At 43.6% G+C, this 27,607-nt stretch overlaps 1 protein-coding gene across 23 annotated transcripts in view; it reads right to left on the reverse strand.

Moving 5' to 3' along the window:
• MAGI2 (membrane associated guanylate kinase, WW and PDZ domain containing 2) overlaps window positions 1-27,607 on the reverse strand; it is a 630,648-nt gene that overhangs the window by 69,885 nt on the left and 533,156 nt on the right. For 14 of the 23 annotated variants that reach the window (XM_087873383.1, XM_087873381.1, XM_087873380.1 and 11 more), the window contains 4 exons: window positions 24,214-24,245; window positions 21,720-21,909; window positions 10,139-10,180; window positions 4,711-4,802 (listed from right to left, as the gene is read on the reverse strand). In XM_087873383.1, coding sequence (XP_087729509.1) covers window positions 4,711-4,802; window positions 10,139-10,180; window positions 21,720-21,909; window positions 24,214-24,245 — 356 coding nt within the window. The remainder of the gene's footprint in view (window positions 1-4,710; window positions 4,803-10,138; window positions 10,181-21,719; window positions 21,910-24,213; window positions 24,246-27,607) is intronic. The other 9 variants (XM_087873382.1, XM_087873385.1, XM_087873387.1 and 6 more) reach the window with 1 other exon arrangement.

The following is a 27,607-nucleotide window of genomic DNA, read 5'->3' on the forward strand; positions in this document are numbered from 1 at the left end:
CTCATCAGAAGGTCACAAAAGGGGGGGGTGTCACATGACCTTTGGGCACCCCAACCGTCATAAATGCGAACCAGTTGCCAAGCATTCTGAATTTTGATCACGTAAGCATGGGGATGCTGCAAAGGTTGTAACTCTGGAAAAACGGCCGTACGTTCCAGTGGTGGGTTTCTCCCGGTTCGGCCCGGTTCCCCCAAGCCAGTAGCGGTGACGATATGATGTCACCGAACCGGTTCTCTTTGTTCGGGAGCTGAACGACCCCCGGTGCGTTCCTTTTTCCCAGTGCTGTTGTCCCTATGAATGGTCACTAAACGAACAGTTGTAAGTCAAGGACTACAAGGAAAACAATCAAGCATCCAGGTGCTTCAGCGCAATCCTTGGGGTGATTGCACAGCCAATATTTACTGTATGCACTTCGGCTTTTGTGAACACAAATGACCTTTGACTGAATATTCAGCTCAACTGAGAGCGTGAACGAAATGAGTAATGCTTTCCAGTGGAGTCATTCTTCATCTGATGAAGCATTGACGGATATCATAAGGGAAGCATAGATGTGTGTATAAATCAGTCAGTGGTGAAGGCACGCCATTAGTTCTGCGTCTTGGACACTGAGCAACAATATTAGATTACTTCATAGGCAAATATATTAGCGCTGTCATCGAAGAGCTTTAATGACACCCCAAAGGAGCCCAGGAGTTTTCCAGTGAAAATATATACATTTTTTAAAACCCCTGTTGTGGTCCGCCAGCAGCCTGCGGAGCTGGCAGCGGAGTCGGACAGTGAGGAGGCTGGGGAGAAACATGGGCCAGTCCTGGAGTCTGGGGAGGGCCGGGATGAGGGCGCTGCATCGGAGGCAGAGATGGGGCCAGGGCCATCTGGGAGTGATGCGCGGACTCCGGAGCCTCCAGAGTCAGACAGCAGAGAGGCAGAGGAACAGGAGGAGCCTGTTCCTAGTGCAGGCATGCACAGAGCTGCCAGAAGGCAAGAGCAGCTAAAACAAAAGGGACAACGCAGGAGGAAGGCCTGGAGATGATTAGCCCCTCCCATTAAGGCTTAAAAGAGGAGCAAAGGCACGTGGGCACTTTACAGGAAAGCAACTGTCAGCGTTTCAACACTGACATAGAGAGCACAGGAGAGAGAGATAAGCTCTGAACTTTTGCCTGCTAAATACCTTTGAAGTCGGGTTGTCGTGGAAATGAGGAGGGGGGACATTCCTGGGAAATGACGAGACAAGAAGTCTGAAGAATGACTTGGAAGATAGCCAATGAGAAGCAGAGATTTGGGGATCGGAAAGGGAGGGATTGGGGGGCAAAAGGTCAGTCTTGTCCGCATCGAGTCATGATCCGGTGGCTGTGCTCAATTAAAGAAAAGATTTCCTTAAAGATTGGCAGTTTGGAAATTCATTTATTTTGAGATAGCATCGAAGTCTGACAGCAACGTTGTTAATTCATTTCCCAGTCGGCATCTCTGTTTGATCCTGGACTCCGTGTGGCTTTGCCAAGTAGGTCTTTGGCAGAGTGTCAAGGGAGATAAAGGTTGGTGATTATCCCGAAGGACTTTTTGCAACTAATTGGGACTCAGCTGTGAATGAATGTAATTCACAGCTGTTGCAATAAAAGAGGTTTTTGGGACTACTCGTGTGTTTTAATGACTCAGGAAGCCTGAGTCACAACAACCCACACTCCACCAAAATTCCTTGATGAACAACTGACTTTGGCCGAGGAGCCCATCCTCAGGTGTCTTTACATAAAGCATTATTTTTAAAGAGTCTACATATGGTTTTCTTCCAGGCTGAAGAATCCCGTGTGCCTTTGAAAAGAAAAAAAAAACATAAAAGAAAAAGAAAAGAAAGACGTCCTTTGACCCTTTGTCATCAAGGACAAAGAGGAACTTAAGAGTTTGGAATGCCTCAGAGCATAGCGAATATAAAAGATAAACAGAGAGTGGGGGGAGAAGACTAGTATCAGCTCCAAACAACTGTGCCCCCCCTTTTTTGGACTTCTATACATCAGTATGTAGGAGATGACCAGGCTGAGCCCAAGGGAGGGGTCAAACATGTCATATGTCATGAGTCCCTGTACGACCGCAAGTGATCTAAATCCAGCTCATCTTGAATGCCTTTCTTATCTCCCACTCATTTCCCTTGACTGTTAGTTGGCCAGATTCTTGGAGAGAGCTTAACCTTCGAATCAATCTTTATATTCATTTGAATTGCCTGAATTTCTTGATTTCCCCGGCGCCTGACATAGTGATGGATAAGAGGAATAACTTTCAGGAACAGGAGGAAAAGTTACAACCAAGAAATGGTCAGATAAAAGTAATCCGAATCTGGACCAGATCTGTAACCAAGTATGCATCTCAAACAAGACCCTCCCTAGTTCAAACAAAGATAAGGGGAGGGATGGAAAAAGCTTATTCAGATTTTCAAGAGTGTAATGGAAGCCTAAGGGGCATGATGGCTCAGTGGTTAAAGATGCTGAACCTGCCAGTTGGAAAGCGGACATTCTGTGTTTGAGACCCAACCTCCATGTGACAGGGTGAGCTTTTGTTCCTCTCTCAGCTCCTGGCCACCTAGCAGTTCAAAATCATGCAAATATGAGTAGATTAATAGGTACCACTTTAGTGGGAAGGTAACAATGTTCCTTTGACGTATAGTCATGCTGGCCACATGACCACGGAAGTGTCTTTGGATACCACTGGCTCCCTCGGCCAAGAAACGGAGATGAGCATTGTGCTCTAGACTTGGACATGACTGGACATGGAAACCTTTATCTTTTTAATGTTAGCTTATATAACTTTGGTTTCCTACTCTGGTCTATTTTGGAGGGCTGACAATACCATAGAACTAATGGAGATCTTCAAGATCATGTGAAGTGTTAATACCACTTTATAAAGCCTTGGGAAGGCCACACTTGGAATACTGTATTCAGTTTTGGTCGCCACGATGTAAAAAAGATGTTGAGACTCTAGAAAGAGTGCAGAGAAAAGCCACAAAGATGATTAGGGGATGACTGGAGGCTAAAACATATAAAGAATGGTTGCTGGGATTGGGTATGTCTAGTTTGATGAAAAGAAGGACTAGGGGAGACATGATAGCAGCGTTCCGATATCTCAGGGGTTGCCACAAAGAAGAGGAGGTCAACCTATTCTCCAAAGCACTTGAAGGCAGGACAAGAAGCAACAGATGGAAACTAATCAAGGAGAGAAGCAACTTAGAACTAAGGAGAAATTTCCTGACCGTGAGAACAATTAACCAGTGGAACAACTTGCCTCCAGAAGTTGTGAATGCTCCAAGTTTTTAAGAAGATGTTGGATAACCATTTGTCTGAAGTGGTGTAGGATTTCCTGCCTAAGCAGGGGGTTGGACTAGAAGACCTCCAAGGTCCCTTGCAACTCTGTTCTGTTCTGTTCTGTTCTGTTCTATTGTATTGTATTGTATTGTATTGTATTGTATTGTATTGTATTGTATTGTATTGTATTGTATTGTATTGTATTGTATTGTATTGTATTGTATTGTATTGTATTGTATTGTATTGTACTGTACTCTACTCTACTCTACTCTACTCTACTCTACTCTACTCTACTCTACTCTACTCTACTCTACTCTACTCAATTCTACACTATTCTTTACTTGTATATCTATTTTGGCATAAGTGTTGTGTTACTAGTTCTATACTGGTCCGTGAGTGAAATAAAATTGATGGAAACCAAATGGAAAATGTTTCCATTGTGATTGGATGCTGCAATGTTGAACGAATACTGCAAATCACGGCCTTATGAATTTCAGAATGCAACTGAATCTCAAGATACAGACTTGACGGTTTCAAGACTGAACAATAAGCAGAGAGCTAAAACGCATTCCTCAAAATCCCACCATTATTATACTTCCCCAGCAATCATTTTTTTCCCAGAGCCGTGTAGCAATGCACGATGCTCATTTTCTCCGAAAAACGTTGAAGGACAATCGTGCTGTTTGGTTGCCCAAACCGGAGCTTTATACTACCTGAAGACATTTTGCAGGAGTTTGTAAATCAGAATCGTTGGAATGATGCCAAGAAAAAAAAAAACGAGGTGCGTAAAAAGACGGACAATACACTCTGGGTAACATCGTACAGACTGATTCGCAATGTCAGCTTGTAGATGGAGACGGTGATCAGTCAAGAGGCTTGCTTTTCTTCAATATGTGAACAAGTTTTTTTTAAAAAAATTGCCATTTCGCTACCGCCGTTATCCAAGTATATATTTCTGATAGGTATAGACACCAACAGGGGTGGGCTTCAAAAATTTTAGCAAGGGGTTCTCTGCCTGGTTGCTGGGTGAGCGTGGCCATGGTGGGCGTGGCCTAGTCAGCCTCCTGCACCATGGCAGGGGCGGGGCGTTTTTGCCCTCCCCGGGCTCCGGAGGCTTTCCTTGAGCCTCCGGGAGGGCGAAAACGGCCTCTGGAAACCCTCTGGAAACAGGCCCATTTCCGGCCTTCCCAAACTTCCAGTAGGCCTGTTTTCCACCCTCCCCGAGCTTCCGTGTGTGCCTTGTACTTACCTGCATCCAAAATGGACCATTTGGAGACTCCTGGGAGGGGTGGGATGGGCGGGGCCAGTCAGGAGTGGGATTTGGAGGTTCTCCGAACTGCACAGAATCTTAGCTAGAGGTTCTCCCGAACCCTTGCGAACCCCTAGCAGTCCACCTGTATAAAGTTGTCAAGAACCCACTTACCGGCTGTCCCGGTTCATCTCCTCCAAGAATTCTGAAGCCAAATCCGGATTCCATTCTCCGAAGATGAACATCTAACTCCTTGTAATCGGAACCTGGTTCAAGATAATAGGTGATGGAGAGTTGATTTCGGCCTTGTATGTGAACTTATGAAAAAAAAAAAAAAGACTCTGCTGCTCTAAGGAACGAATGACACTTTCCAAAGGACTTTTTAAAATTAGTTTTTGAAGTTGCCCAGCCTTATATTTGCATATATTAAGGCCACACCTGGAATACTGCATCCAGTTTTGGTCACCACATTACCAAAAAAAAAAGGTTGAGAGTTTGGAAAAAGTGCAAAGAAGAGCAATTAAGAGGATTAAAGGCCTGGAGACAAAAACATATGAAGAAATGGTTGCAGGAATTGGGCATGGCCAGTCTATAGAAAAGGGACATGGTGGCTCAGCGGCTAAGACGCTGAGCTTATCAATCGAAAGGTCGGAAGTTCAGCGGTTCGAATCCCGAGTGCCGCGTAACGGGGTGAGCTCCCGTAACTTGTCCCAGCTTCTGCCAACCTAGCAGTTCGAAAGCACGTAAAAAAGGAAAGTCGAAAAATAGGGACCACCTTTGGTGGGAAGGTAACAGCGTTCCGTGTGCCTTTGGCATTGAGTCATGCCGGCCACATGACCATGGAGACGTCTTCGTACAGCGCTGGCTCTTCGGCTTTGAAACGGAGATGAGCACCACCCCCTAGAGTCAGGAACGACTAGCACTTATGTGCGAGGGGAACCTTTACCTTTTTACATCAAAAAGCTTTGAGAGTCTCACTTTTATCCAGGGTCTTTGGTGCTCTCTGAGCTTGGTTGATTTTCTTGCAGACGTTTTATGACCCAACTAGATAACATTATCAGTCACTGATGATGTTAACTAGTTTGGGTAATAAATTGTCTGCAACCACCAATCTCATAGAGCACCAAAGACCGCACAGTCTTCCTCCCCCTCCCCCTCCCAAACCTCTCTCCTTTGTACCGAAGAATCTTCTTGGATGAGAAGCGAAACGTCTTCAAAGAAAAACCAGAAAGTCCAGTTGCTTTTTGAAAAAGCCCCTTTGGGATAATAACCACGACCCGGATGACTGAGAATCTCTACAGACACTCTCCTGTTATGGAGCAATGGCTCTACATCCATATCAAAATTCATGTGATTTACTTTCTTGGAGCCCCCTCAATTTTTTTTAAATTAGCAAACCATGTTTTCGAAGATGGTTTTGGATACCTGCATCGGTGGGATTGACTCGTTTCAAGACAGCAAACATTGCAGTCCTCCAGAAGTCGTTTGAACCAGGGGTGAAATGCTCCCGGTTTGGACCGGATCGCCTGATCCGGTTGCTCCCCCCATGCCCAGCTGAGCTGTGTGATCATCAGAGGCTTTTTTAAAAAAAACTTTTAAAAGTATTTTTTCTTCAGCCAAAAAATAAAAAAGTAAAAAAAAAAAAAAAAGCCTCTGACGATGGCACGGCTCAGCTGGGATCGTCAGAGGCTTTTAAAAGCATTTTTTCTACAACCTCTTTGCAAAGAGCTTGTTTAAAAAATGCTTTTAAAAGGCTCTGACGATCCCAGCTGAGTTGCCTGATCGTCAGAGGCTTTTTTTTCTTTTAAAAGCAAAAAAAAAAAATGCTTTTAAAAGAAAACAAAAAAGTTGACCACACCCACCCAGTCACATTACCCCCCCCCACAAGCCACGCCCACAGAACCGGTAGTAACAAATTTTATATTTCACCACTGGTTTGAACTTTTATCAGCCCAATCAACATTCCACTGTCCTACACTTAATCGATAAGGGTTTATATATAATACTGCTACAGCGTTTTAGGACCAAGACTTTATGGGGGAAAAAAGAAAATTCCAAAGGCAATCTCTATAGATTTTTTTTTAAAGGAAAGATTTACAAGCAAGAGAGCAGAAGTTCAGCTGAAGAAAACCTAAATATTCTCAGAAGACTTCCAAATTTTCCATATACACTCATTCCACATTGCCATGGGCTGCTTAGCCTATGCAGGTTTTGTACATGGGGAATTCCATGCCAAATAAAAAAAAATTGTGCTATCTTGGGATTCTGGCAGTTATTATTCATTTATTTGTGAAATTTATTTGTAGCCCAGCTTGTATCCAATGACTCTGGGTGGCTTACAACATAAAAAAAAATTGCAAAAAGAAGTGGTATTCAGCTGGTTCGGGCCGGATTACCCGAACCGGTAGCGGAAATCGTGGGTGGGCGGGGGCGGCCTCACCCCTGCTCTATGCCATCCTATTTAGACACATTTTTGAGGTTGAGCATGCACAGAAGGCACACGCGTGAGCAAAACACATGCACGGAAAGCTGGGCTCATGCGTAGAAGTCAGGCATGCGTGCGAACCGGGTGCATGCCCGCATGAAGCGAGCATGCGCGCATGGGGGCAAATTGGTAGTAACATAATCTGAAACCCACCGCTGATTGCAAAACATAACAATCATCCATCATTAAGAAAACAACAACACAGCTGCTGTGGTCTGCCAGCAGCCTGCAGAGTTGGTAGCGGAGTCAGACAGCGATGAGGCTGAGGAAGAACATGGGCCAGTCCTGGAGGCTGGAGAAGGCCTGGATGAGGGCTCTGCGTCGGAGGCAGAGATGGGGCCAGGGCCATCGGGGAGTGATGTGCGGACTCCGAAGCCTCCAGAGACTGATAGGAGTGAGGCAAAGGAACAGGAGGAGCCTGTTCCTAGTGCACGCATGAGAAGAGCTGCCAGAAGGCAAGAGCAGCTCAAGCAAAGAGGACAACTCGGGAGTAGGGCCAAGAGATGATTGGCCCCTCCCATAAGGCTTAAAACAGACCAGCAATGGCGTTTGGGCTTTGCCGGAAAACAACGTTGGTAGCTTCGTCTTCTTTTTCTTCATCTACGTCTTGTATTTATTTTTGTATCTGTGACTTCTGAACGTTTGCCAAGAAAGGCCTTTGGCAGTTTGCCTAATTGGACCAAGGTTTGCGATAGGACTGAGGAATTTGTGTTGGGAGGAATTTGCTTTAATTTAGTTGAACGACGCTGGGAATGAAGTAATTCTCAGCTGTTCGAATAAAGTTTGTTTGTTTTTTCACTGACTGATTTTCCTACTACTTACTTGGGCCTGGGTCACAACAAACACGAACAGATAAAATCATGGAGTTAAGATTTCACAACTATCAAATCATGGCAGCGGCAACATTGCCATGGATGTAGTTGACATTTTATACAAGCTATCCATCAGTGGTGGGTTTCAAATTTTTTTACTACCAGTTCTATGGGCATGGCTTGGTGAGCATGACATGGCTTGGTGGGCGTGGCAGTGGAAGGATACTGTAAAATCTCCATTCCCACCCCACTCCAGGGGGAGGGTACTGCAAAATCCCCATTTCCTCCCAATCAGCTGGGACTTGGGAGGCAGAGAATAGATGGGGGTGGGGCCAGTCAGAATTTTTACTACCGGGTCTCTGAACTACTCAAAATTTCCGCTGCCGGTTCTTCAGAACTGGTCAGAACCTGCTGAAACCCACCTCTGCTATCCATGTTGTTTTCTATTTTTATTGAAATAAAATTGTTGGACGCTGCCCAGAGTCACATTTTGTGAGACGGCTGGCGACGTAAATTTGATTAATAAATAGAACAAAGCCAGTAAATCACTTTTAGGTCAGCATTAAAGCTCTTCAACATTAAAATGATTGCATTCTATATTTAGAAAACATCGAGACATTTAGCACACCTTTAAATATTTAAATCTACTGATAAATTAATATTAAAAACTAAGCAAAACACAGCTGAAACTAAAAATGACACCTACAGCCAAATTATAAATATAAAGCTCTATAAATTTTGTTGACAGTTACATTCCTTGTAAATTACACATTTGGTTATCATATCTATTATGAGATCTCACACCTGTAATAATCTGGGAAATAGGTCCGAAATGCAGTGGATTAAACTAGTCAAATGGAGGGAAACGCAATGGATTGGATTTAAATCTAAAGAACTAAACAATAATATCATAGTTCCTAAACCATCAGGCAAACTCATGCTATATTTCCTTCGGGAGTAGGGCGGTATAGAAATTTAATAAATAAATAAATAAATAAATAAATAAATAAATAAATAAATAAATAAATATTTTGGTGCACACATCAAGCGAGAAAGACAAATACGATGGATTGTGGGCGTTTGTTAGAAACTTGATAGATGGAAACAGTTTTCTATGTAAATATGAATACATGCTGGATGAAGTAATAGGTGGATTGGTTTGCATACGTAATGAATCTATCCTCAAACAAGAGACAACGGGGACAATAAATCCTAGGAAATGAAGGAGATTATTCTTAATTTAGAGAGTCGTTGAGGACACCTGATGACACAGATAAATCTCCAAATGTCCTCAATGCCTCTTTAAAAGGATGCAAATGACCAGCTGTCTGCAAGGAGTATCAGTCCTTCCATTCCCCACTATTCAGTCAGAGCTGAAGAAGCTTCTTGGATGAGAAGCGAAATGTCTTCAAAAGAAAAAAAAACACAAGAAAGTCCAGTTGCCTCCTGAAAAAAGCACCTTTGGGACAACCACAAGCTGGATAACTGAGAATCTCCAGAGGCAAAGGATTTGTTAAACCTCTCTCTTCATTGAGATCTTAAGAAAAGAGAAGAAGGTTGAACGTTTCTGGATTATAGATTACAGATTAACAGAGGTGGAAGGGACCTTGTAGGTCATCTAGTCCAACCCCCCACCCAAGCAGGAGACCCTACACCTGTGGCACGCGTAGCCATATCGTGGGCATGCCAGCTCAGCTCTGGCACGCATGTGCAAGCCGGCCAGCTGATTTTTGGGCCTTCTGGGCCCACTAGAAGTAGGGAAACAGGATGTTTCCTGCCTCCGGAGGGCCTGGGCTTGGGTGGGGAAGGCCTGTTTTTCTTTCTCACCTGGCTCCAGATCCTCTCTATGCATCTGGGGAGGGTGAAAACAGCCTTTGGCCTCTGAAGAGGCAGGGAAGGCTGTTTTCACCCTCCCCAGATGCATAGAGAAGATCTGGAGCCAGGTGAGAGAGAAAAACGGGCCTACCGGGCCATCGTGTGCCAGGAGCGGGGTGGGAGGTGGGGTCATGCATGCATGCGTAGGGCGGGGCACATAGAATTATGGGCGTGGGCATGTGCGCGAACCTCCCCTGCACCTCCTGGCACACGATGGCAAAAAGGTTAGCCATTACTGCCCTACACAATTTCTGACTAAATGGACCTTCTTTGCGTTGTTAAATTGAAACACACATAAGATGTGTTACATGGGATGGATGGTGATTGGCTACTCTGGGCCGACTGTGGCTCTCAGCTGAGATTTAACAAGGCACATCACAAAATGGAGGAAGGATGGAGGGTAGCACAAGGAAGCCAAAATAATACTTGCCCGAGGTATCCATTCGAACTCCTGTCCTGGGAGGTGCTTGTTCTGAACGAAAAAACAGAGAGATAAAAACAAAATGTACATTTCTCCAGACACGGAAATATACATATATTATTCTCTGACTTGGTATTAAATGCTTAAATCTGAACGTTGGAATGAAACAGACTTCGCTTGTCACGCTTTTCCATCCAATAGCAGAGTGGGAAAAAAAATGCTTATCTGTCTCTAAATTTTTTTTCCCCCAAAGCAGGTAAGACACACAGGTAATCCTCATCTTACGACAGCTCATTTAGTGTCTGTTCGAAGTTACGACGGTGCTAAAAAAAATGACCTTATGACTGTTTTTCACAATCACGACCCTGCCGTCACGTGATCCAAATTTGGATGTTTGGCAAACAGGCTCGTATTTAAGACGGTGGCACTGTCCCAGGTTACGACGGTTGCAGTGATCCCCTTCCGATGAGCAAAGTCAACGGGGAAGCCAGATTCACTTAACAACCGTGGCAATAAAAGGTTGTAAAACGGGGCAAAGTTCATTGATCAACGGTCTCGCTTAGCCACAGAAATTTTGGGCTCAGTTGTGGTTGTAAGTCAAGGACTACCTGTATATGAGAAGTAAATGAAAGTGATCTTCCTTTGACATTACTTGGCAGTTTATCAATAGAATAGGATAGGATAGGATAGAAAGGACAGGACAGGACAGGACAGGACAGGACAGGACAGGACAGGACAGAACAGAACAGAACAGAACAGAATAATAGAGTTGGAAGGGATCTTGGAGGTCTTCTAGTCTAACCCCTTGCTCAGGCAGGAAACCCTATACCCGTGATGACGAACCTATGGCACGTATGCCAGAGGTGACACATGGAGCCATATTGGTGGGCACGCAAGCTCAGCCCTGATGTGCATGCGCACACTGACCAGCTGATTTTCAGGCCTTCTGGGCCCACCGGAAGTAGGGAATCAGGCCATTTCCGGCCTCCGGAGGGCCTCTGAGGGAGTGTGGGGGGGAGGCCATTTTCATCCTCCCCAGGCTCCTAGAAAGTCTCTGGAGCCTGGGGAGGGTAAAAAACAGGCCATCCGGTCCCATTGGAAGTTGGCAAACAGGCCATTTCCATCCTCTGGAGGGCCTTGTGGGGGGGAAACCGTTTTCACCCTCCCCAGTCTCCTAGAAAATCTCTGGAGCCTGGGGAGGGCGAAAAATGGGCCTACTGGGCCCACCATGCCATCGCGTGCCAAAAACGGGGGGAGCGCAGGGGGGGTCCCACACACATGCACGGGGGGGCGGGGCACCTAGAATTATGGGTGTGGGCGAACAACCCCACTGCACTCCCCCCAGTTTTGGCACATGATGGCAAAAAGGTTAGCCATTACTGCCGTATACCATTTGAGACAAATAGTTGTCCAGTCTCTTCTTAAAAACTTCCAGTGTTGGGACTAAAAAGCCTGTTATTAACATTCAGCTGTCTGCAATTATTGCAAGTTCGAATCTCCCCAGGCTCAAGGTTGACTCAGCCTTCCATCCCTTTCTAAGGTAGGTAAATTGAGGACCTAGTTTGTGGGGGCAATAAGCTGACTTTGTATAAATGATACAAAAGTATGAAGGCTATTGCTTAACGCATTGTAAGCCGCCCTGAGTCTCCGGAGAAGGGCGGCATATAAATCTAATTAAAAAAAAAACACATTTACTTACTTAACTGATTGATCGATTACATTTTATCCCAACTTTATGACTTTTATAAGTAACTCAAGGTAGTGAACATACATAATGCCTCCTTCTTCTTTTTGGGCCATTACTACTTTTAAAAACTGCTGTTTTGTTTTCTGGTGATAGCTTCCACTTTTGTTAAGAAAGTAAATTTGAAATACGAAGAACTGATGGTTATCCATCATATCAGAGACAAGGAGCAGATTTTAAAGGCTCGGAATGATATCCCTGAACCATTTATGACTTGGACAGAGATTCCTGATCCTACATTTAGACAAAGTAAAAATACCAATATTTTTTATTACGAAATCTGGGATGGTTTTGAAATCACCTCGGCAGTCCCAACTCTTTTTCCCCGATCATGTCTTTATTAAAAAAAAAATAAAAATGAAATAATCCTCAATTAGATAGACAGCAATGCAATTAGGTAGATAGGCCCTAAGCTTCGGGGCAATTAAATCTTGCATGTGAAATCCAGCAAACTTCAAGGAGATTATAAAGGAAAGAACTGACAATCTATTTAAAAAAAAAGCTGTGCAACACCGTAATTTTTAATAAGGTTCATATAATTCATGTAATTCATATAATATATGTGGGTACATGCATAATTTTGTATTTATTTATTTTGTCGTGTTTAGGTAGTGTATATTAGAAGTGGTACGGTGGCCTGGAGGTGGAGCTCTCGCCTCACAATCAGGAGGCTGTGAGTTCAATCCTAAATAGAGGCAGATATTTCTCTCTCTCTCTGGGCACAAGGAGAATATATCTGCTGAACAAAAATTCTGCATTGGCAACAGGAATGGCATCTGTCCAGTAAGGACTCAGCTCCATTCAGTTGCCCAGACTCCACCCCGCATAGGATTATGGGTGTCATTAAAAGAAGATGATGATGTAGTGTATTAGAGATGGAGATCTTTTGAGAGCGGTATGCAACGAAGTTTCATTTTAATGTATGCCGATTAATGTACATTCAAAGTGACAATAAAAATATTCTTTCTAAGTCTAACCTAGCAATAAAACCAACGGAACTTACTTCCGAGTAAGCTCATGCCGTACAGTGGCATTCTACTTTCTGCATTAGATGCTTCTCTTAAGAGATCTAAACTATGGAGCAATTGTTCCCCTCTTCTTTTTTAAAGAACATTTTAGACACCAAACCAGAGGTGAAACGCTCCCAGTTCGGAACGGATCACCTGATCCGGTAGCGATGGTGGCGAGTTGTTCGGAGAACCGGTAGCAAAAATCCCCCCCCTATGCCCAGCTGAGCCGCACGATCATCAGAGGCTTTTTTTTTTTAACTTTTAAAAGCGTTTTTTCTACAACCTCTTCGGCCGAAAAAATGCTTTTAAAAGAAAAAAAAAAGCTTCTGATGATTGCGCAGCTCAGCTGGAATCGTCAGAGGCTTTTAAAAGCATTTTTTAATACAACCTCTTTGGACGAAGAGGTTGTAGAAAAAATGCTTTTAAAAGCCTCTGACGATCCCAGCTGGGTTGCCTGATCGTCAGAGGCTTTTAAAAGCATTTTTTTCTGCAACCTCTTTGGCTGAAGAGGTTGGAGAAAAAATGCTTTTAAAAGTTAAAAAAAAAAAGCCTCTGAAGATCGCGCGGCTCAGCTGGGATCGTCAGAGACTTTTAAAAGCATTTTTTCTACAACCTCTTTGGCCGAAAAAATGCTTTTAAAAGGAAAAAAAAGGCCTCTAATGATCGTGCAGCTCAGCTGAGATCGTCAGAGGCTTTTAAAAGCATTTTTAATACAACCTCTTTGGCCGAAGAGGTTGTAGAAAAAATGCTTTTAAAAGCCTCTGACGATCCCAGCTGAGCTGCCTGATCGTCAGAGGCTTTTAAAAGCATTTTTTTCTTGCAACCTCTTTGGCTGAAGAGGTTGGAGAAAAAATGCTTTTAAAAGTTAAAAAAAAAAAAAGTTGGCCATCCCCATCCAGTCACATTACCCTCCCCCACGAAGCCACGCCCACAGAACTGGTAGTAACAACTTTTACATTTCACCACTGCATTCAAACCTTTCAAAAGAAGTGGAACACTGCTATCTATAAACATCAGCAAGATTTGTTAGCCCAAGTAGGATCTGAACTGGGCAGGTAGATTAATACAGATAAGCCCTCAATTCGTTTAGCGACCGAAAATTAGATCGGTGCCGAAAAAAGTGACTTACAACCGTTTTTCACACTTACGACTGTAGCGTCACCATGGTCATGTGATCGGAATTCAGATGCTTGGCATCTGACTCAGTGGTGAGATTTGAACCGGTTTGTTACCGGTTCGCTAACCGCGCATACATGCTATGCGCCAAGAGCATGCTGCAAAAGGAGACTTGGGAAGGTAAGTAGAACAGCGAGGGGGGTGGGAAGAATCAGCTGTGATGCGCGATGTTAGGAACCTTTTAAAAAACTTTTTTTAAAAGCATTTTTTACTACCGGTTCGCTGGAACTGGTAGTTAAAAATGCTTTAAAAAGTAAAAAAAAAAAAAAAAAAGTTTCAACGATTGCGTGTCGCTCAGATGATCTTCAGAATTTTTTTTTTTAAACTTTTTGAGCATTTTTTCCCCCCAGAGAACCGGGAGTTAAAAAATGCTTTAAAAAGGTAAAAAAAAGAGAGGTTCCGAATGATCACAGCTGTGGCGCGCGATCGTCGGAACTTTTTTTTTTTAAAAAAAACTTTTTAAGCATTTTTTTTTTTTACTATTGGTTCTCTGGAAAAAAATTATTTTATTTTTTATTTTATTTCAAATTTATATACCGCACCTTCTCCCAAGGGATTCAGGGCGGTGTACAGCCAGATAAAAACATACAATACAAACATTAAGAACAATTAAAAGAATATATATTAATTTGGCCCCAGTTTAAAATGACAAACCAATTAAAAATTTAAAAATATGTTAAGCCAGCCCGGCTTGACGAAAAAAGAAAGTTTTAAGGGCACGGCGGAAGGCACCAAGGTCTTGGATTCTCCTTATCTCAGGGGGCAGCTGAGATAAGTACTTTTTCCAGCCCCCTTGTAACTTTGAATGGGCACCAAATGAACTGTTGTAAGTCGAGGACTACCTGTACGGTAGAATGAAAGGTTAAAAAAAAATGTGAATGCGAGCGAAATCTCTAAATGTCTAAAAGCAAGTAAAGACTCTTTTTTTAAAAAATGGATATTTTAAGAGACTGCGGCACCCATCATAGAGCGATCGGCTGCAGAACTGACACTTTCCATTAGCATAAAACTCCTCTGGGGTTTCCTTGCCAGCAATCACAATTGTTTCACATCCACAGAGCTTTCTCTGGTGTTGGTATTTTTATAAATATCTCTGAAAATGCTTCCGGATTTATCGTCAGATCCTACAAGCCACCAAAATATTTTGTCACGATGAGTAAACTCTCCCACCAAGATGAAGAATAACTGGGAAAATCTTTTGACTTTGAGGTTTTCCCCTCTACTTCTGTCTGATGTTAGGGGGATAATTTGTATTCCTAAGAAGTAAGACTCTTACATCATATCTGAGAGAGAAAGAGAGGGTGGGAGGGAGAGGGAGAGGGAGAGAGAGAGAGAGAGAGAGACAGAGACACAGAGAGAGACAGAGAGAGAGACAGAGAGAGAGACAGACACACACACACACAGAGACAGAGACAGACACAGAGAGAGAGACAGAAAGAGAGTGATAGAGAGAGAGACAGAGACACACAGAGAGAGGTATAGAGAGAAAAGAGAGACAGAGCAGAGAGAGACAGAGAGACAGAGAGAGAGAGACACACACACAGAGAGAAGAGAGAGACAGAGGAGAGAGAGAGACAGAGAGCAGAGAGAGAGACAGAGAGAGACACACAGAGAGACAGAGAGCGAGACAGAGAGAGCGACACACACAGAGACACAGAGAGAGAGAGACAGAAAGAGAGCGATAGAGAGAGAGAGACAGAGACACACAGAGAGAGGTATAGAGAGAGAAGAGGAGAGAGACAGAGGAGAGAGACACAGAGAGAGACAGAGAGAGACAGAGAGAGAGAGAGAGGAGAGAGATAGAAGAGAGAAAAGAAGAGAGAGAGAGACAAAAAGAGAGAGACACACAGAGAGAGAAGAGCGAAGAGAAAAGACAGAGGCAGAGAGAGAGACACAGAGAGAGACAGACAGAAAGAGCGATAGAGAGACAGAGACACACAGAGAGAGGTATATAGAGAGAAGAGAGACAGAGGAGAGACCGAGAGAGAGACCGAGAGAGAGAGAAGAGAAGAGAGAGAGACAGAGAGAGAGACAGACAGAGGAGAGAGACACAGAGAGAGAGACAGAAAGAGAGCAATAGAGAGAGAGACAGAGACACACAGAGGGAGGTATAGAGAGAGGAGAGAGGAGAGAGAGACAGAGAGAGAGAAGAGAGAAAAGGAAACAGAGAGACAGAGAGAGAGAGAAGAGCGAAGAGAAGAGACAGAGACAGAGACAGAGAGAGAGAAGAGAGAGAGACAGAAAGAGAGAGGCACAGAGAGAGAGAAGAGAGAAGAGAAGAGAAGAGAGAGAGACAGAGAAGAGAGACAGAGAGAGACAGAAAGAGAGACAGACAGACAGACACAGAGAGAGACACATATCTTCATATTTTCCTGTATTTGAAATTTTCCTCTAAAAGGGGTATTACACGTGCTCTTTTCTGTTTGATTGCAGAAAGAATCAATTAATTATTAGAATCATCATGTGTGTTTATATACCTACTGTGTGTAGGAATATTAACAGGAGAATGTGTTAGAATGTGAAGGGTTTCTGACAACTTTATGCTTCACATATGATTTCTGGGTTAAATTAGAAGGTTCTGGTGAAATGAGCGGGGGGGTTGGACTAGAAGACCTCCAGGGTTCCTTCCAACCCTATTATTTTATGTTCTGTGCAAATGATACCAACCACAACATTCTCACTGTTACAAGGAATACATCCCTCTTCATGAGCAAGTACCTTCCTCTGTCTCATTAGGGAAGTCTATACTTAGAAGTCAAAATCAATCAGTCGGACGCTTCTGGGTCACCTTTTCAAATCCCCACTTACTCAAAAGGACTAAAGTCATTGTTTTTGCTTCTGTCGGTCTCAAAATACAGAAAACAAGGAGCAGAAATTCCTACTTAGAACTTTGAATAGGAAAAGAAATTCCCTCACAAAAGAGGATAAAACGATATTTTGTACCCCCCTCTCTTCATTACACAATGTATACAATATTGTAATCTGGTTTTATTTCTGTCTCTGTCTCTGTCTCTCTCTGTCTGTCTCTCTCTGTGTGTGTCTCTCTCACTCTTTCATCTATCCCACTGGTTGAAAAGCCTCCGATACACTTTTCTCCTTGAAATAACTTCTAAGGAGATGGAAGTGTAAGAGCTGGGAGGCGCACAAAGATTTGAATTCCTGCAAATAGCTGGCCGGATTACCCAGAAACTCAGTAAAGAGAAAACATTGTGGTAAAAACGTTGTAGAGGAGTAAAATGACTCAAATACTAAACACAGAGGAAGGCATGAGATCACACTGTGATCCTGAAATGGCACACAGATGCTAAATGGAAGTCAGCTAAGTTGCCGCGATCGTACATTCTGTCAATTAAATGTCTGCTAAAACTCTGTTTGATTGTTGTACCAGGGGTGTCAAACTCGTGTCGTCATGGTGTCACATGATGTATCGCGACTTCCCACTTTTGCTAAATTGGGTATCGTTGTGGCTCCGTTACCGGAGCCTGTGTCATCGGCAGGAGAGGACTCCGAGAGTGAAGGAGAGGAGTTGGCAAGGCCTCCCTCTCCAGGACCCTCCTCTCTGGCAATGCCTTCGGTGTCCGCCGAAGGGCAAGAGATAGGGCCGGGGCCAAGCACGTCCACGCAGCCACAGATGGACAGTGATGAGGATAATGAGTCTTGGCTGGATCCACGCCAGCGTCGCAGAGATAAGCACGCACAACAGAAGAAAAGGCATGCCCGAGATTAGGCTGAGTCACTGGACCACACCCCACAGGATATAAAAGGGAGCGTGGTGGCCAGTCAAACCTTGTGACGAACAAAGCTGAAAGCTTCCATGCCATTCTGCATTGCCGGACTTTCGCTATAGACTTTGTTGGATTATCTCTGGACTTGATTAAATCCGTAATTATTGAGCTGTTTCTTTTGATGTACCAGAAGTGGGGAGAAGTTATCTCTCCTCTTCATAAGTAATAAACTCTTGGCAGGCAGCCACTAGGTTGTTGCCAAGTTCCGTTATCATAAGGAAAAGGATTTTGCCGGCTGGTTTGGTCTTTAACTCTTGAACGTCTGTTGGTGTGTGTGTGTGTGTGTGTGGTTGGGGACAGAACAGGTATGGGTGTGGCCAGCGCATGATGCATCTGACCCCCGGGTTGAGAGTTTGACAGCCCTGGTTGTAACCTTCCATTGGGCAAAACAATACATCCCAGAGCGTTAGGTTTTGAATCAACCTGCCACAGATGAGTTAGTTTACAGAATGGGTCCAAAATCCAGGACTCACCACCCATGTGGGATTAAATTTGGCATAGTTGGGGCTGCTTTGGGGCTGCTGCGTCGCAGCCCCAGTCATGTGAACATCATTTCCAGTGTTTACGGATAGCTTTCCATGAGGAAATTGAGAAGCTGATGGTGAGTTGGAAGTTACATCCACCACTTTTCTAACCAGTGGTCACTGGTTTCTTTCTTTATCTTTTCTTTATCTTTTATTAGATTTATATACCGCCCTTCTCCTTTCGGACTTAGGGCGGTGAACAGCCAAAATAAAAACATTTGTACACAAAAGTTAAAATAATTTTAAAAATAATTAAATGAAATTTGGCCCATAATTTAAAACATTTCAATTAAAAATCAGTATCAAACTTTCAAACCAACATAGAATCAGGCCAGCCCGGCTAACTGAAAAAAGTAAGTTTTAAGGGCTCAACGAAAAGTCCGGAGGTCTGGGATCACTCGTATCTCTGGGGGTAGGTCGTTCCAGAGGGTAGGTGCCACCACAGAGAAGGCACTCCCCCTGGGGCTCGCCAGCCGACATTGTCTGGCTGACGGCACCCTGAGGAGGCCCTCTCTGTGGGAGCGAACTGGCTGGTGGGAGGCAATTGGTGGCAGAAGGCGGTCCCATAAGTACCCCAGCCCTAAGCCATGGAGTGCTTTAAAGGTGGTCACCAACACCTTGAAGCGCACCCGAAAGTCCACCGGAAGCCAATGCAGCTCTCGCAGGAGAGGTGTCACGTGGGAGCGCCCTGTCCCTCCTATAATCCCCCGCACAGCCGCATTTTGCACCAGTTGGAGCCTCCGGGTGCACTCCAAGGGGAGCCCCATGTAGAGAGCATTACAATAGTCCAGACGAGGTTGGGGGCACTGGTTGTCTAGTGCTGAACAAATAGTTACTCAGTTGTTGCTACCTGTGGAGAGATTATGTTGTGGCCCACCAGCAGCCAGCAGAGCTGGCAACAGAGTCGGACAGTGAGGAGGTTGGGGAGGAACTTGGGCCAGTCCTGGGGGCTGGGGAAAGCTCGGATGAGGGCTCTGTGTCGGAGGCAGAGAGGGAGCTAGACAGCAGTGAGGCAGAGGAACAGCTGGAGCCCGTTCCCAATGTGCGCATAAGCAGAGCTGCCAGAAGACAAAAACAACTCAGAAAGCAGGGTCGACTCGGGAGTAAAGCCACACCTTGGAGGTGATTGGCCCCTCCCATAGGAAACAAAAGAGGAGCGAACGGGGAGTGGGCTTTTGCAGGAAACAATTTATTTGTTCCGTGACTCTGAGAGACTCTGTGCCAAGTTTTGCCTTGTACTGCATTTGGAAATTATTTATTTATTTCATCAAATTTATATGCCGCCCTTCTCCTGTGGGACTCAGGGCGGCTCACAGAATAGAAACAACATAAAATAAAATAAAAGCCAATTTAAAATCCCCAGACAATTAAAACCTCACAGCAGATCAGGGAATTTGCTGAAAAAGCCATGTCTTCAGGTCGGGCTTAGTTAAATTAGTTACCCGGCAGCCTTCCAAGCGAGATAAGGTCTGTGTTTATAAATATTCCTTTGAAAAACTATTTGGACAGGCGTTGCTGACTGTGAATGAAAGGAATTCACAGTCGTGTAAGTAAAAGAGGTTTTGCCGGGACCAAGACTCTGCTTCCTGCTTTCTAAGAGAGCTTAGGTCAGAACAGATTACTGTTGGCCAATTTACAGGAACATGTAACATGTCTTCTGCTAACTCATTACAACTGTTTTCATCCATTACTTCGTGTCTTGTCCTCAGGTGCTTTGGAGAATAGGTCAACTCCCTCCTCTCTGTGACAGCCCCTCAAGTATAGATACTCCTCGGCTTACAACCATTCATTGACTGACCGTTTCAAAATTACAACGGCACTGGAAAAAGCGACTTGTGACTGTTTTTCAAACTTACGACAGTTGCAGCATCCCCATGGGCACATGATCAAAATACACGCACTTGGCAACTGACTCAAAATATTTAGGATGGTTTGCGGTGTCCCTGGGGTCACGTGATCCCCTTCTGTGACCTTCTGACAAGCCAGATCAATGGGGAAGCCAGATTCACGTAACAACTTGACAAAGGCAGTGGTTCACTTAACAATGGTGCCAAGAAAAGTCGTAAAATGGGGCGAAATTCACTTAACAGCTGTCTCGGTTATCAATGGAAAAATTGGGCTCAATTGTAGTCATATGTCAAGGACTACCTGTATTTGAAGACTGCTATAATATCACCCCTAGTCCTTCTTTTCATTAGACTAGACTCTCCCAGTTCCTACAACCATTCGTTATACAATTTAGCCTCCAATACAATGGTGGGGTGCTCCTGATTTGGTCCGGTTCTTGCGAACCGGTAGTAATGGTGGCGGGAGGCTCCGCCCACCCACCCCGACATCATCACTGAAGATCTGTGCATGCACACGCTACCATTGCAAACCGATAGTAAACCCACCCCTGCTCCAATATATATGACGTCTATGAACCTGTATATATAGCAGTTTAGTTGGAAGCACATTTCATGATCTTAATCTAAAGCAATGGCATCATTTTCAACTGAACATTGCAAAAAAAAAAAAAAACACATGAAAACATTTTGTATACATCAAGCAAAGGCAAACTGCATTGTGAAACCATCCTGACATTCAGTGACCATAATGAAGACTGATTTGATTTAACTGCTGAAGGTGGGGGGGACTCAAAGCAAGCCTTTCTCCACAAAGTGCCAATTTACACAAATGCAAATGGTGAACATCACCAGACGTGACTGTTGTATCTGTTGGAATACAATGTTCACGTATTTTGTGCAACAACTACAGCCAACCAGTAGATGGCAGTGTTTATACGTTTGTAGTTGCATTTGTGGTATGCGCTATGTCTTTTCTCTGTATATAAAGTTTCCTGCTTCCTTCTGGCAGTTAAGCAGAAAAGCACATGTGGACTGTGCACTGTCTGTTCTGTAGGGCTATATACAGAATTTCTAACAGTGTCGTTCCCCATCTGTTCCTACCGAAGTTAATCATCAGGGGTGCCTTCAGCAAATTTAAGACAAATGCATGAAGCTTTTCTTCTCCTCTTCCTGGTCTCCATAACAAATAAAAATGTTAGCTGTTTTACAATTAGTTACAACATTCAATTCCATTAGGCCAATTTGAATGTTCCAAAGATGCTTTGGCAACTAGACTTTGCTTCTTCTTGAAGACATTTAACTTCTCATCCAAGAAGCTCCTTCGGTTGTGATAAGAGTCTGACAAGAAGCTCCTTGGATGAGAAGCAAAACGTCTTCAAGGAGAAACCAAGGCCAGTTGCCTTTTGAAGAAGCTCCTTTGGGACAACCATGACCTGCATGATTAAGCATCTCCATAGACATTTCGCCAAGGGTTCTGCAGAGGTGGACCATGGCTTCCACTTACGCCTACTTTCATAAATAGCTCGTGACTTCTCATACAGCTCGTATGGGTCAGGCTTTCTCGGGTCAAAGGCCTCTGTTGAATCGGGAAAAGAGCTTCTGTGAAGGGCTGGTGGGAAGGGAATATTCTGTGGCCCAGCTGGAGCAGATAAGCTTGTCTGTGGACTCCCTTGAGTCTCCCATTTTTCCATCATCTACAACGAATAAAAGAAAACAAGGCCTTGAGAACCTGCAGACAAACTCCATAGCTTTTTCTTTCTCAATCAGGTTACACCGTCTTGTTGTTCGGCAACATAATTTTGAAGATATCTACTCAATGCCAGAACTTATGTACAAGACTGTCATCTCAGCCATTTGTAAATAATTAACAATACTGTCGGAAGTATAACATATGCAGAGAACATTGTTTTTAATGTTTTTCTTGGAATCCTAGTAGAGATATATCCTGAGGTGGTATTCAGCCGGTTCGGATCGGTTTGACTGAACCAGTAGCGGAAATCGTGGGTGGAGCAGCCCCAGCTCTATGCCATCCTATTTAGGCATGTTTTTGAGGCTGGGCGCATGCACGGAAGGCAGGTGCATATGCGAACCGGGCGTGTGCGTGTGCAAAGTGAGTGCGCATGGGCGGGGTAAACTGGTAGTAACATAATGTGAAACCCACTGCTGGATACATTATATCCTAAGAAGTGGAGCAAGGTAACATAAAGACAGCAGTTCTGTCCCACTGGCCATAAAAATTTGGAGCTAAAGTAATATCTTCTACGATACATAATTCTAAAAGTATAAGTTACGTCTAGATTCATGGGAACCACTTGCCATGCTCTCTAATTCATCTCAAAGGGTATATTTAAAATTTGAACTATGATCTCTTTCTATAGTGGCTTGCATGCAAACCTTTGTCCAGAGATCCTGGCTGAAATTAAATTTGGGATTTCGGATGCCGTTATTTAATCCGGCTCGTTCTTGTAAATAAATTCACGTCTTCTTGGAAGAAAGTTAAGAGAGTGATTTCACTTCTTATAGGCTATAAGTTGAGGGTTAAGAGCGATAGACAATCTTTCAATTATTTGGTGCCTTCAAGTCAGGGGTCTCACCTGGTGACTGTTTTGGAATGTCCCTGCAATTTTTAAGAACATTTTTAAGAACATGTTTCGGAATTGGTTTGCCCTTGCTTTGCTCAAGGATTGGGTGAAAGTCACCAAATTGGCTTCATTCCAAGGTACAACCAGAATTCAAATCTCCAAATGCTTCCATTTTGGAGAATTGTTATCTCTACCTTAATTGATTTAAAACCTCTTCTAATTTCTCTCTCTGTCTCTCTCTCTGTCTCTCTCCCTCTTTCTCACTCACACCTACACCCACTCTACTTACCTCTCTCTCTATCCCTCTATTATTTCCGTCTATCTCTATCTCTATCTAAATCAATCATCTATCATTTATCTATTTATCTCTCTCCATCTCCCTGTCATCCTGTCTCGCTCTGTCTCTCTCTCTCATCTCTCTCTGTCTCTCTGTCTTTCTGTCTGTCTCTCTCTCTCAATCATTTCTCTCTCCCTTTCTCACCCACACCTACACCCACTCTATCTACTTAACTCTCTCTATCCCTCTATTATTTCTGTCTATCTCTATCTAAATCAATCATCAATCATTTATCTATTTATCTCTCTCCCTCTCCCTGTCTCTCTGTCTTTCTCTGTCTCTCTCTCATCTCTCTCTCTGTCTCTCTCTCATCTCTCTCTCTGTCTCTCTCTAACGCTCTCTGTCTCTCTGTCTCCGTCTCCCTCTTTCTCATCCACACCTGCACCCACTCTATCTACTTACCTCTCTCTCTATCCCTCTATTATTTCTGTCTATCTCTATCTAAATCAATCATCTCTCTATCTCTCTCCCTCTCCCTGTCTCTCTGTCTCTCTCTACCTCTCTCATCTCTCTCTCTCTGTCTCTGTCGCTCTGTCTCTCTGTCTCCCTTTCCCTCTCTCTCTTTCTCACCCATACCTACACCCACTCTATCTACTTATCTCTCTCTCTATCCCTCTATTATTTCTGTCTATCTCTATCTAAATCAATCATCAATCATTTATCTCTCTCTCTCTCCTTCTACCTGTCTCTTTGTCTCTCTCTGTCTTTCTCTCTCTCTCTTTCAATCCTCTCTCTCTCCCTCCCCATTTCTTCTTTTAATTGGTTTTTAAGTGTACATCTGCCAAATAGCCCTGTCTCCACCTGGACAGAGGGAAGCGAATAACTTCAATATGCTTTATAGATCAGTATCACGAAATCCAGTAAGAAATATTATTGCTTTCAAGTCAATAGGTCTATGATTAAACCCCTTTTACGGGCATATCAGATTTTATATTCCTATATTTGGCAGCAGGGTACCCTAAAAATCTCGCAATCCAGGTTATTGTTTTTTACACGCAATTATTTCCTTCTCAGTCACGGATCTTACATTGCTGTGCATGCTAACAACAATTTGAAAAAAAATAAAATAAAAAACTTACAGGCTTTGGAGTTTTCCATGGTGAAAAGAATCCTAAAAAAAAAAAAGAAAAGAAAAGAAAAGAAAAGAAAGGAAAGGAAAAAGTAATGAGAACTCAAATATGATTAATTTGTCATCATTCTTACCGACATCTTTATCTCCCATTTCTACGAATTGCATCTTATCATCCATTACCGCAACAGGACATATGGAAAAAGATTATTTCACACTCAATCATTTTCATATTTAAAAACAATTGTCAGAGATAAATTTCCACAGTACAAAAAATAAATTAGAAAGGTTGTTGTTGTTGTTTTTTAAAAAATCTTTAATTAGTACAATCAGAAACTAGTATCAGCAGGGTTTTTCCCAGCTTAATATATTATCTGTCTATCTGGATGATTGCCTGTCTGTTTATCCACAGTATCTACATATATACAACTGAAGTTCTAGTGGATAATCACTTAAATATGAGCCAGCAGTGTGCAGTGGCAGCCAAAAGAGTTAATGCGATCCTAGACTGCATTAACAATGCTTAACGCATTGTAAGCCGCCCTGAGTCTCCGGAGAAGGGCGGCATATAAATCAAATTTAAAAAAAAACCAAAAAAAACCCCACAAAAAACCCACAAAAAACCAGAGGAGTAGACTCAACATCACGTGAAAGTGTTAGTACCATTATATAAAAGCGTTAGTAAGGCTACACTTGGAATACTGCATCCAGTTTTGGTCGCCACGATGTAAAAAAGATGTTGAGACTAGAAAGAGTGCACAGAAGAGCAACAAAGAGGATTAGGGGACTGGAGGCTAAAACTTATGAAGAACGGTTGCTGGAATTGGGTATGTCTAGTCTAGAGAAAAAGGACACGGTGGCTCAGTGGCTAAGATGCTGAGCTTGTCGATCGAAAGGTCGGCAGTTCAGCGGTTCGAATCCCTAGTGCCGCGTGACGGGGTGAGCTCCTGTTATTTTGTCCCAGCTTCTGCCAACCTAGTTTGAAAGCAGGTAAAAAATGCAAGTAGAAAAATAGGGACCACCTTTGGTGGGAAGGGAACAGCGTTCCATGCACCTTTGGCGTTGAGTCATGCCGGCCACATGACCATGAAGATGTCTTTGGACAGCGCTGGCTTTTTGGCTTTGAAACGGAGGTGAGCACCGCCCCCTAGAGTCGGGAATGACTAGCACATATGTGCGAGGGGAACCTTTACCTTAGTCTAGTGAAAAGAAGAACTAGGGGACACATGATAACAGTCTTCCAACATTTGAGGGGCTGCCACAAAGAAAAGGAGGTCAACCTATTCTCCAAAGCACCTGAAGGCAGGACAAGAAGCAACGGATGGAAGCTAATCAAGGAGAGGAGCAACCTAGAACTGAGGAGAAATTTCCTGATGGTGAAAACAATTAATCAGTGGAACAACTTGCCTCCATAGGTTTTGGGTGTTACAATACTGGGATTTTTTTCAGAACAGATTGGACAGCCATTAGTTTGAAATGGTAGAGGGCTTCCTGCTCAAGCAAGGGATTGGAGTAGAAGACCTCCAAGGCCCCTTCCTACTCTGTTATTCTGCCTGGCCTAAATAGCTCATCTAGATTTCAACAATGTAGCATTTATCAAACTATCATTTATATATATACATATATACATATATACATATATACATATATATATATATATTTTCATTCTGAGGTTTTCGCGGGTATTTGTATGTAGGTCTTTGGTTATTCGGGTTTTCTCCCGCGTAAAATTGGAAGTGTCTTGGCGACGTTTCGACAATCAGAACACACCTCCACCCAATCAGAACACAGCCAAGCTCCCACCCAATCAGTTCACACCCCCACTAGCAGTTAAAAGGAAGAAACAGCTGCGATCTCACATTGCTCCTAGAAGCACGAAGCCGAAAACACCAGCCTGAAGATGACGAATGAGACTTCGTCAAAACGTCGCCAAGACACTTCCAATTTTACGTGGGAGAAAACCCGAATAACCAAAGACAATATATATATATATATATATATATATATATATATATATATATATATATATATATATATATATATAATCATTAATTTATAGTCACTTTCATACCCTTCTACAGGCATTTGTTGGGGGTTGGACTAGAAGACCTCTGAGGTCCCTTCCAACCCTATTTTCTATGCTCTTCCCCAATGTGGGTGTGGCAGGTTGTTTTGTGGCCTGCCTGTGGCCACTGGATCTGGCAGCAGATTCGGACAGTGAGGAGGTTGGGGAGGAACATGGGCCAGTCCTGGAGTCTGGGGAAGGCTCTGATGAGGGCTCTGCGTCAGAGGCAGAGAGGGGGCCAGGGCTGTCTGACAGTTATCAGCTGCCTTCGGAGTTAGACATCAGTGAGGCAGACAAACAGCTGGAGACTGTTCCCAATGTGCGCATGCACAGAGTTGCCAGATGAAAGGAACAGCTAAAGAACAAGGGTCGACTTGGGAGTAAGGCCACAGGTGGACGATGAAGGGCCCCTCCCAGAGGGAATAAAAGAGGAGCGAAAGGGGAGTGGAGTTTGCAGGAGATGATTAGTTCATTCCTGCATTCTTGCCAAGTATTGCGAGCGTCTGAAAGATATCGGCCTGGCCACTCTCCAAGCCTGATCAAGGTCGGTAATTGTGAACTGTCTTGAAAGACTGTGGGAGAGGAAAGGTTTTGCTGGAGAGGAATTCACTATAAATTAAATAAAAGGGGTTTATCGAGACGAGGACTCGGCTTCATGCTGCTGGGGAAGCCTAGGTCAGAAAAGTTTGAAGCAGTGGTGGATTGCTACTGGTTCAACCCGGTTTGGGCAAACTGGTAGTAGCAGCGGTGGGAGGCTCCGCCCACCCACCCGGACATCCTGTGCACGACCCCAATAGCAAACTTTCAAAATTGAAACCCACTACTGCTTTGAAGGTGGCTGATAGAGTAGAGAATATCCCACTCGCTCCCTACTTGTGCCTCACTCCTTCCCTCCCCATCCTCCTTAATTTTATTTTAAATGCATTTTTAAATTTCAGGTCTTTACTTATTGTTTTAATGTTCTGTACTGCATTTTATTTGATGCCTGTAAGCCGCCTTTTGGCGAACTGGGTGGCCTATCAAGTTTGAGCCATACAAAGGTTTACCGGAAACATTTTTAATCGTGTAAATTGCCTAAATGTAGATTATCCACCGAAACGATAAAAGCGCACAGAGACCCAATCTTTTTTTATGCTCACCTTTGTAAAAGCAAAATCCAATTTAAATATCCGAGGCTCGGTCTCAGCCTCAGAAGGGAGACTTACACTGTACATAACAAAAAGGGTGTCTTCCTTTACTGCCGTATGTGCTTATTTCTTTTCATTTTAGGATGGAATGGTGTAACAAATCTTCCGGCTTCCCAGTGTTACAAGGCTGCTTTGAAGTATTGTTTGCATTT

The sequence above is a fragment of the Pantherophis guttatus genome, chromosome 7 (genome assembly GCF_059756535.1).
Source record: "Pantherophis guttatus breed Tessera chromosome 7, ASM5975653v1, whole genome shotgun sequence".
In the NCBI taxonomy this organism is placed as follows: domain Eukaryota; kingdom Metazoa; phylum Chordata; class Lepidosauria; order Squamata; family Colubridae; genus Pantherophis; species Pantherophis guttatus.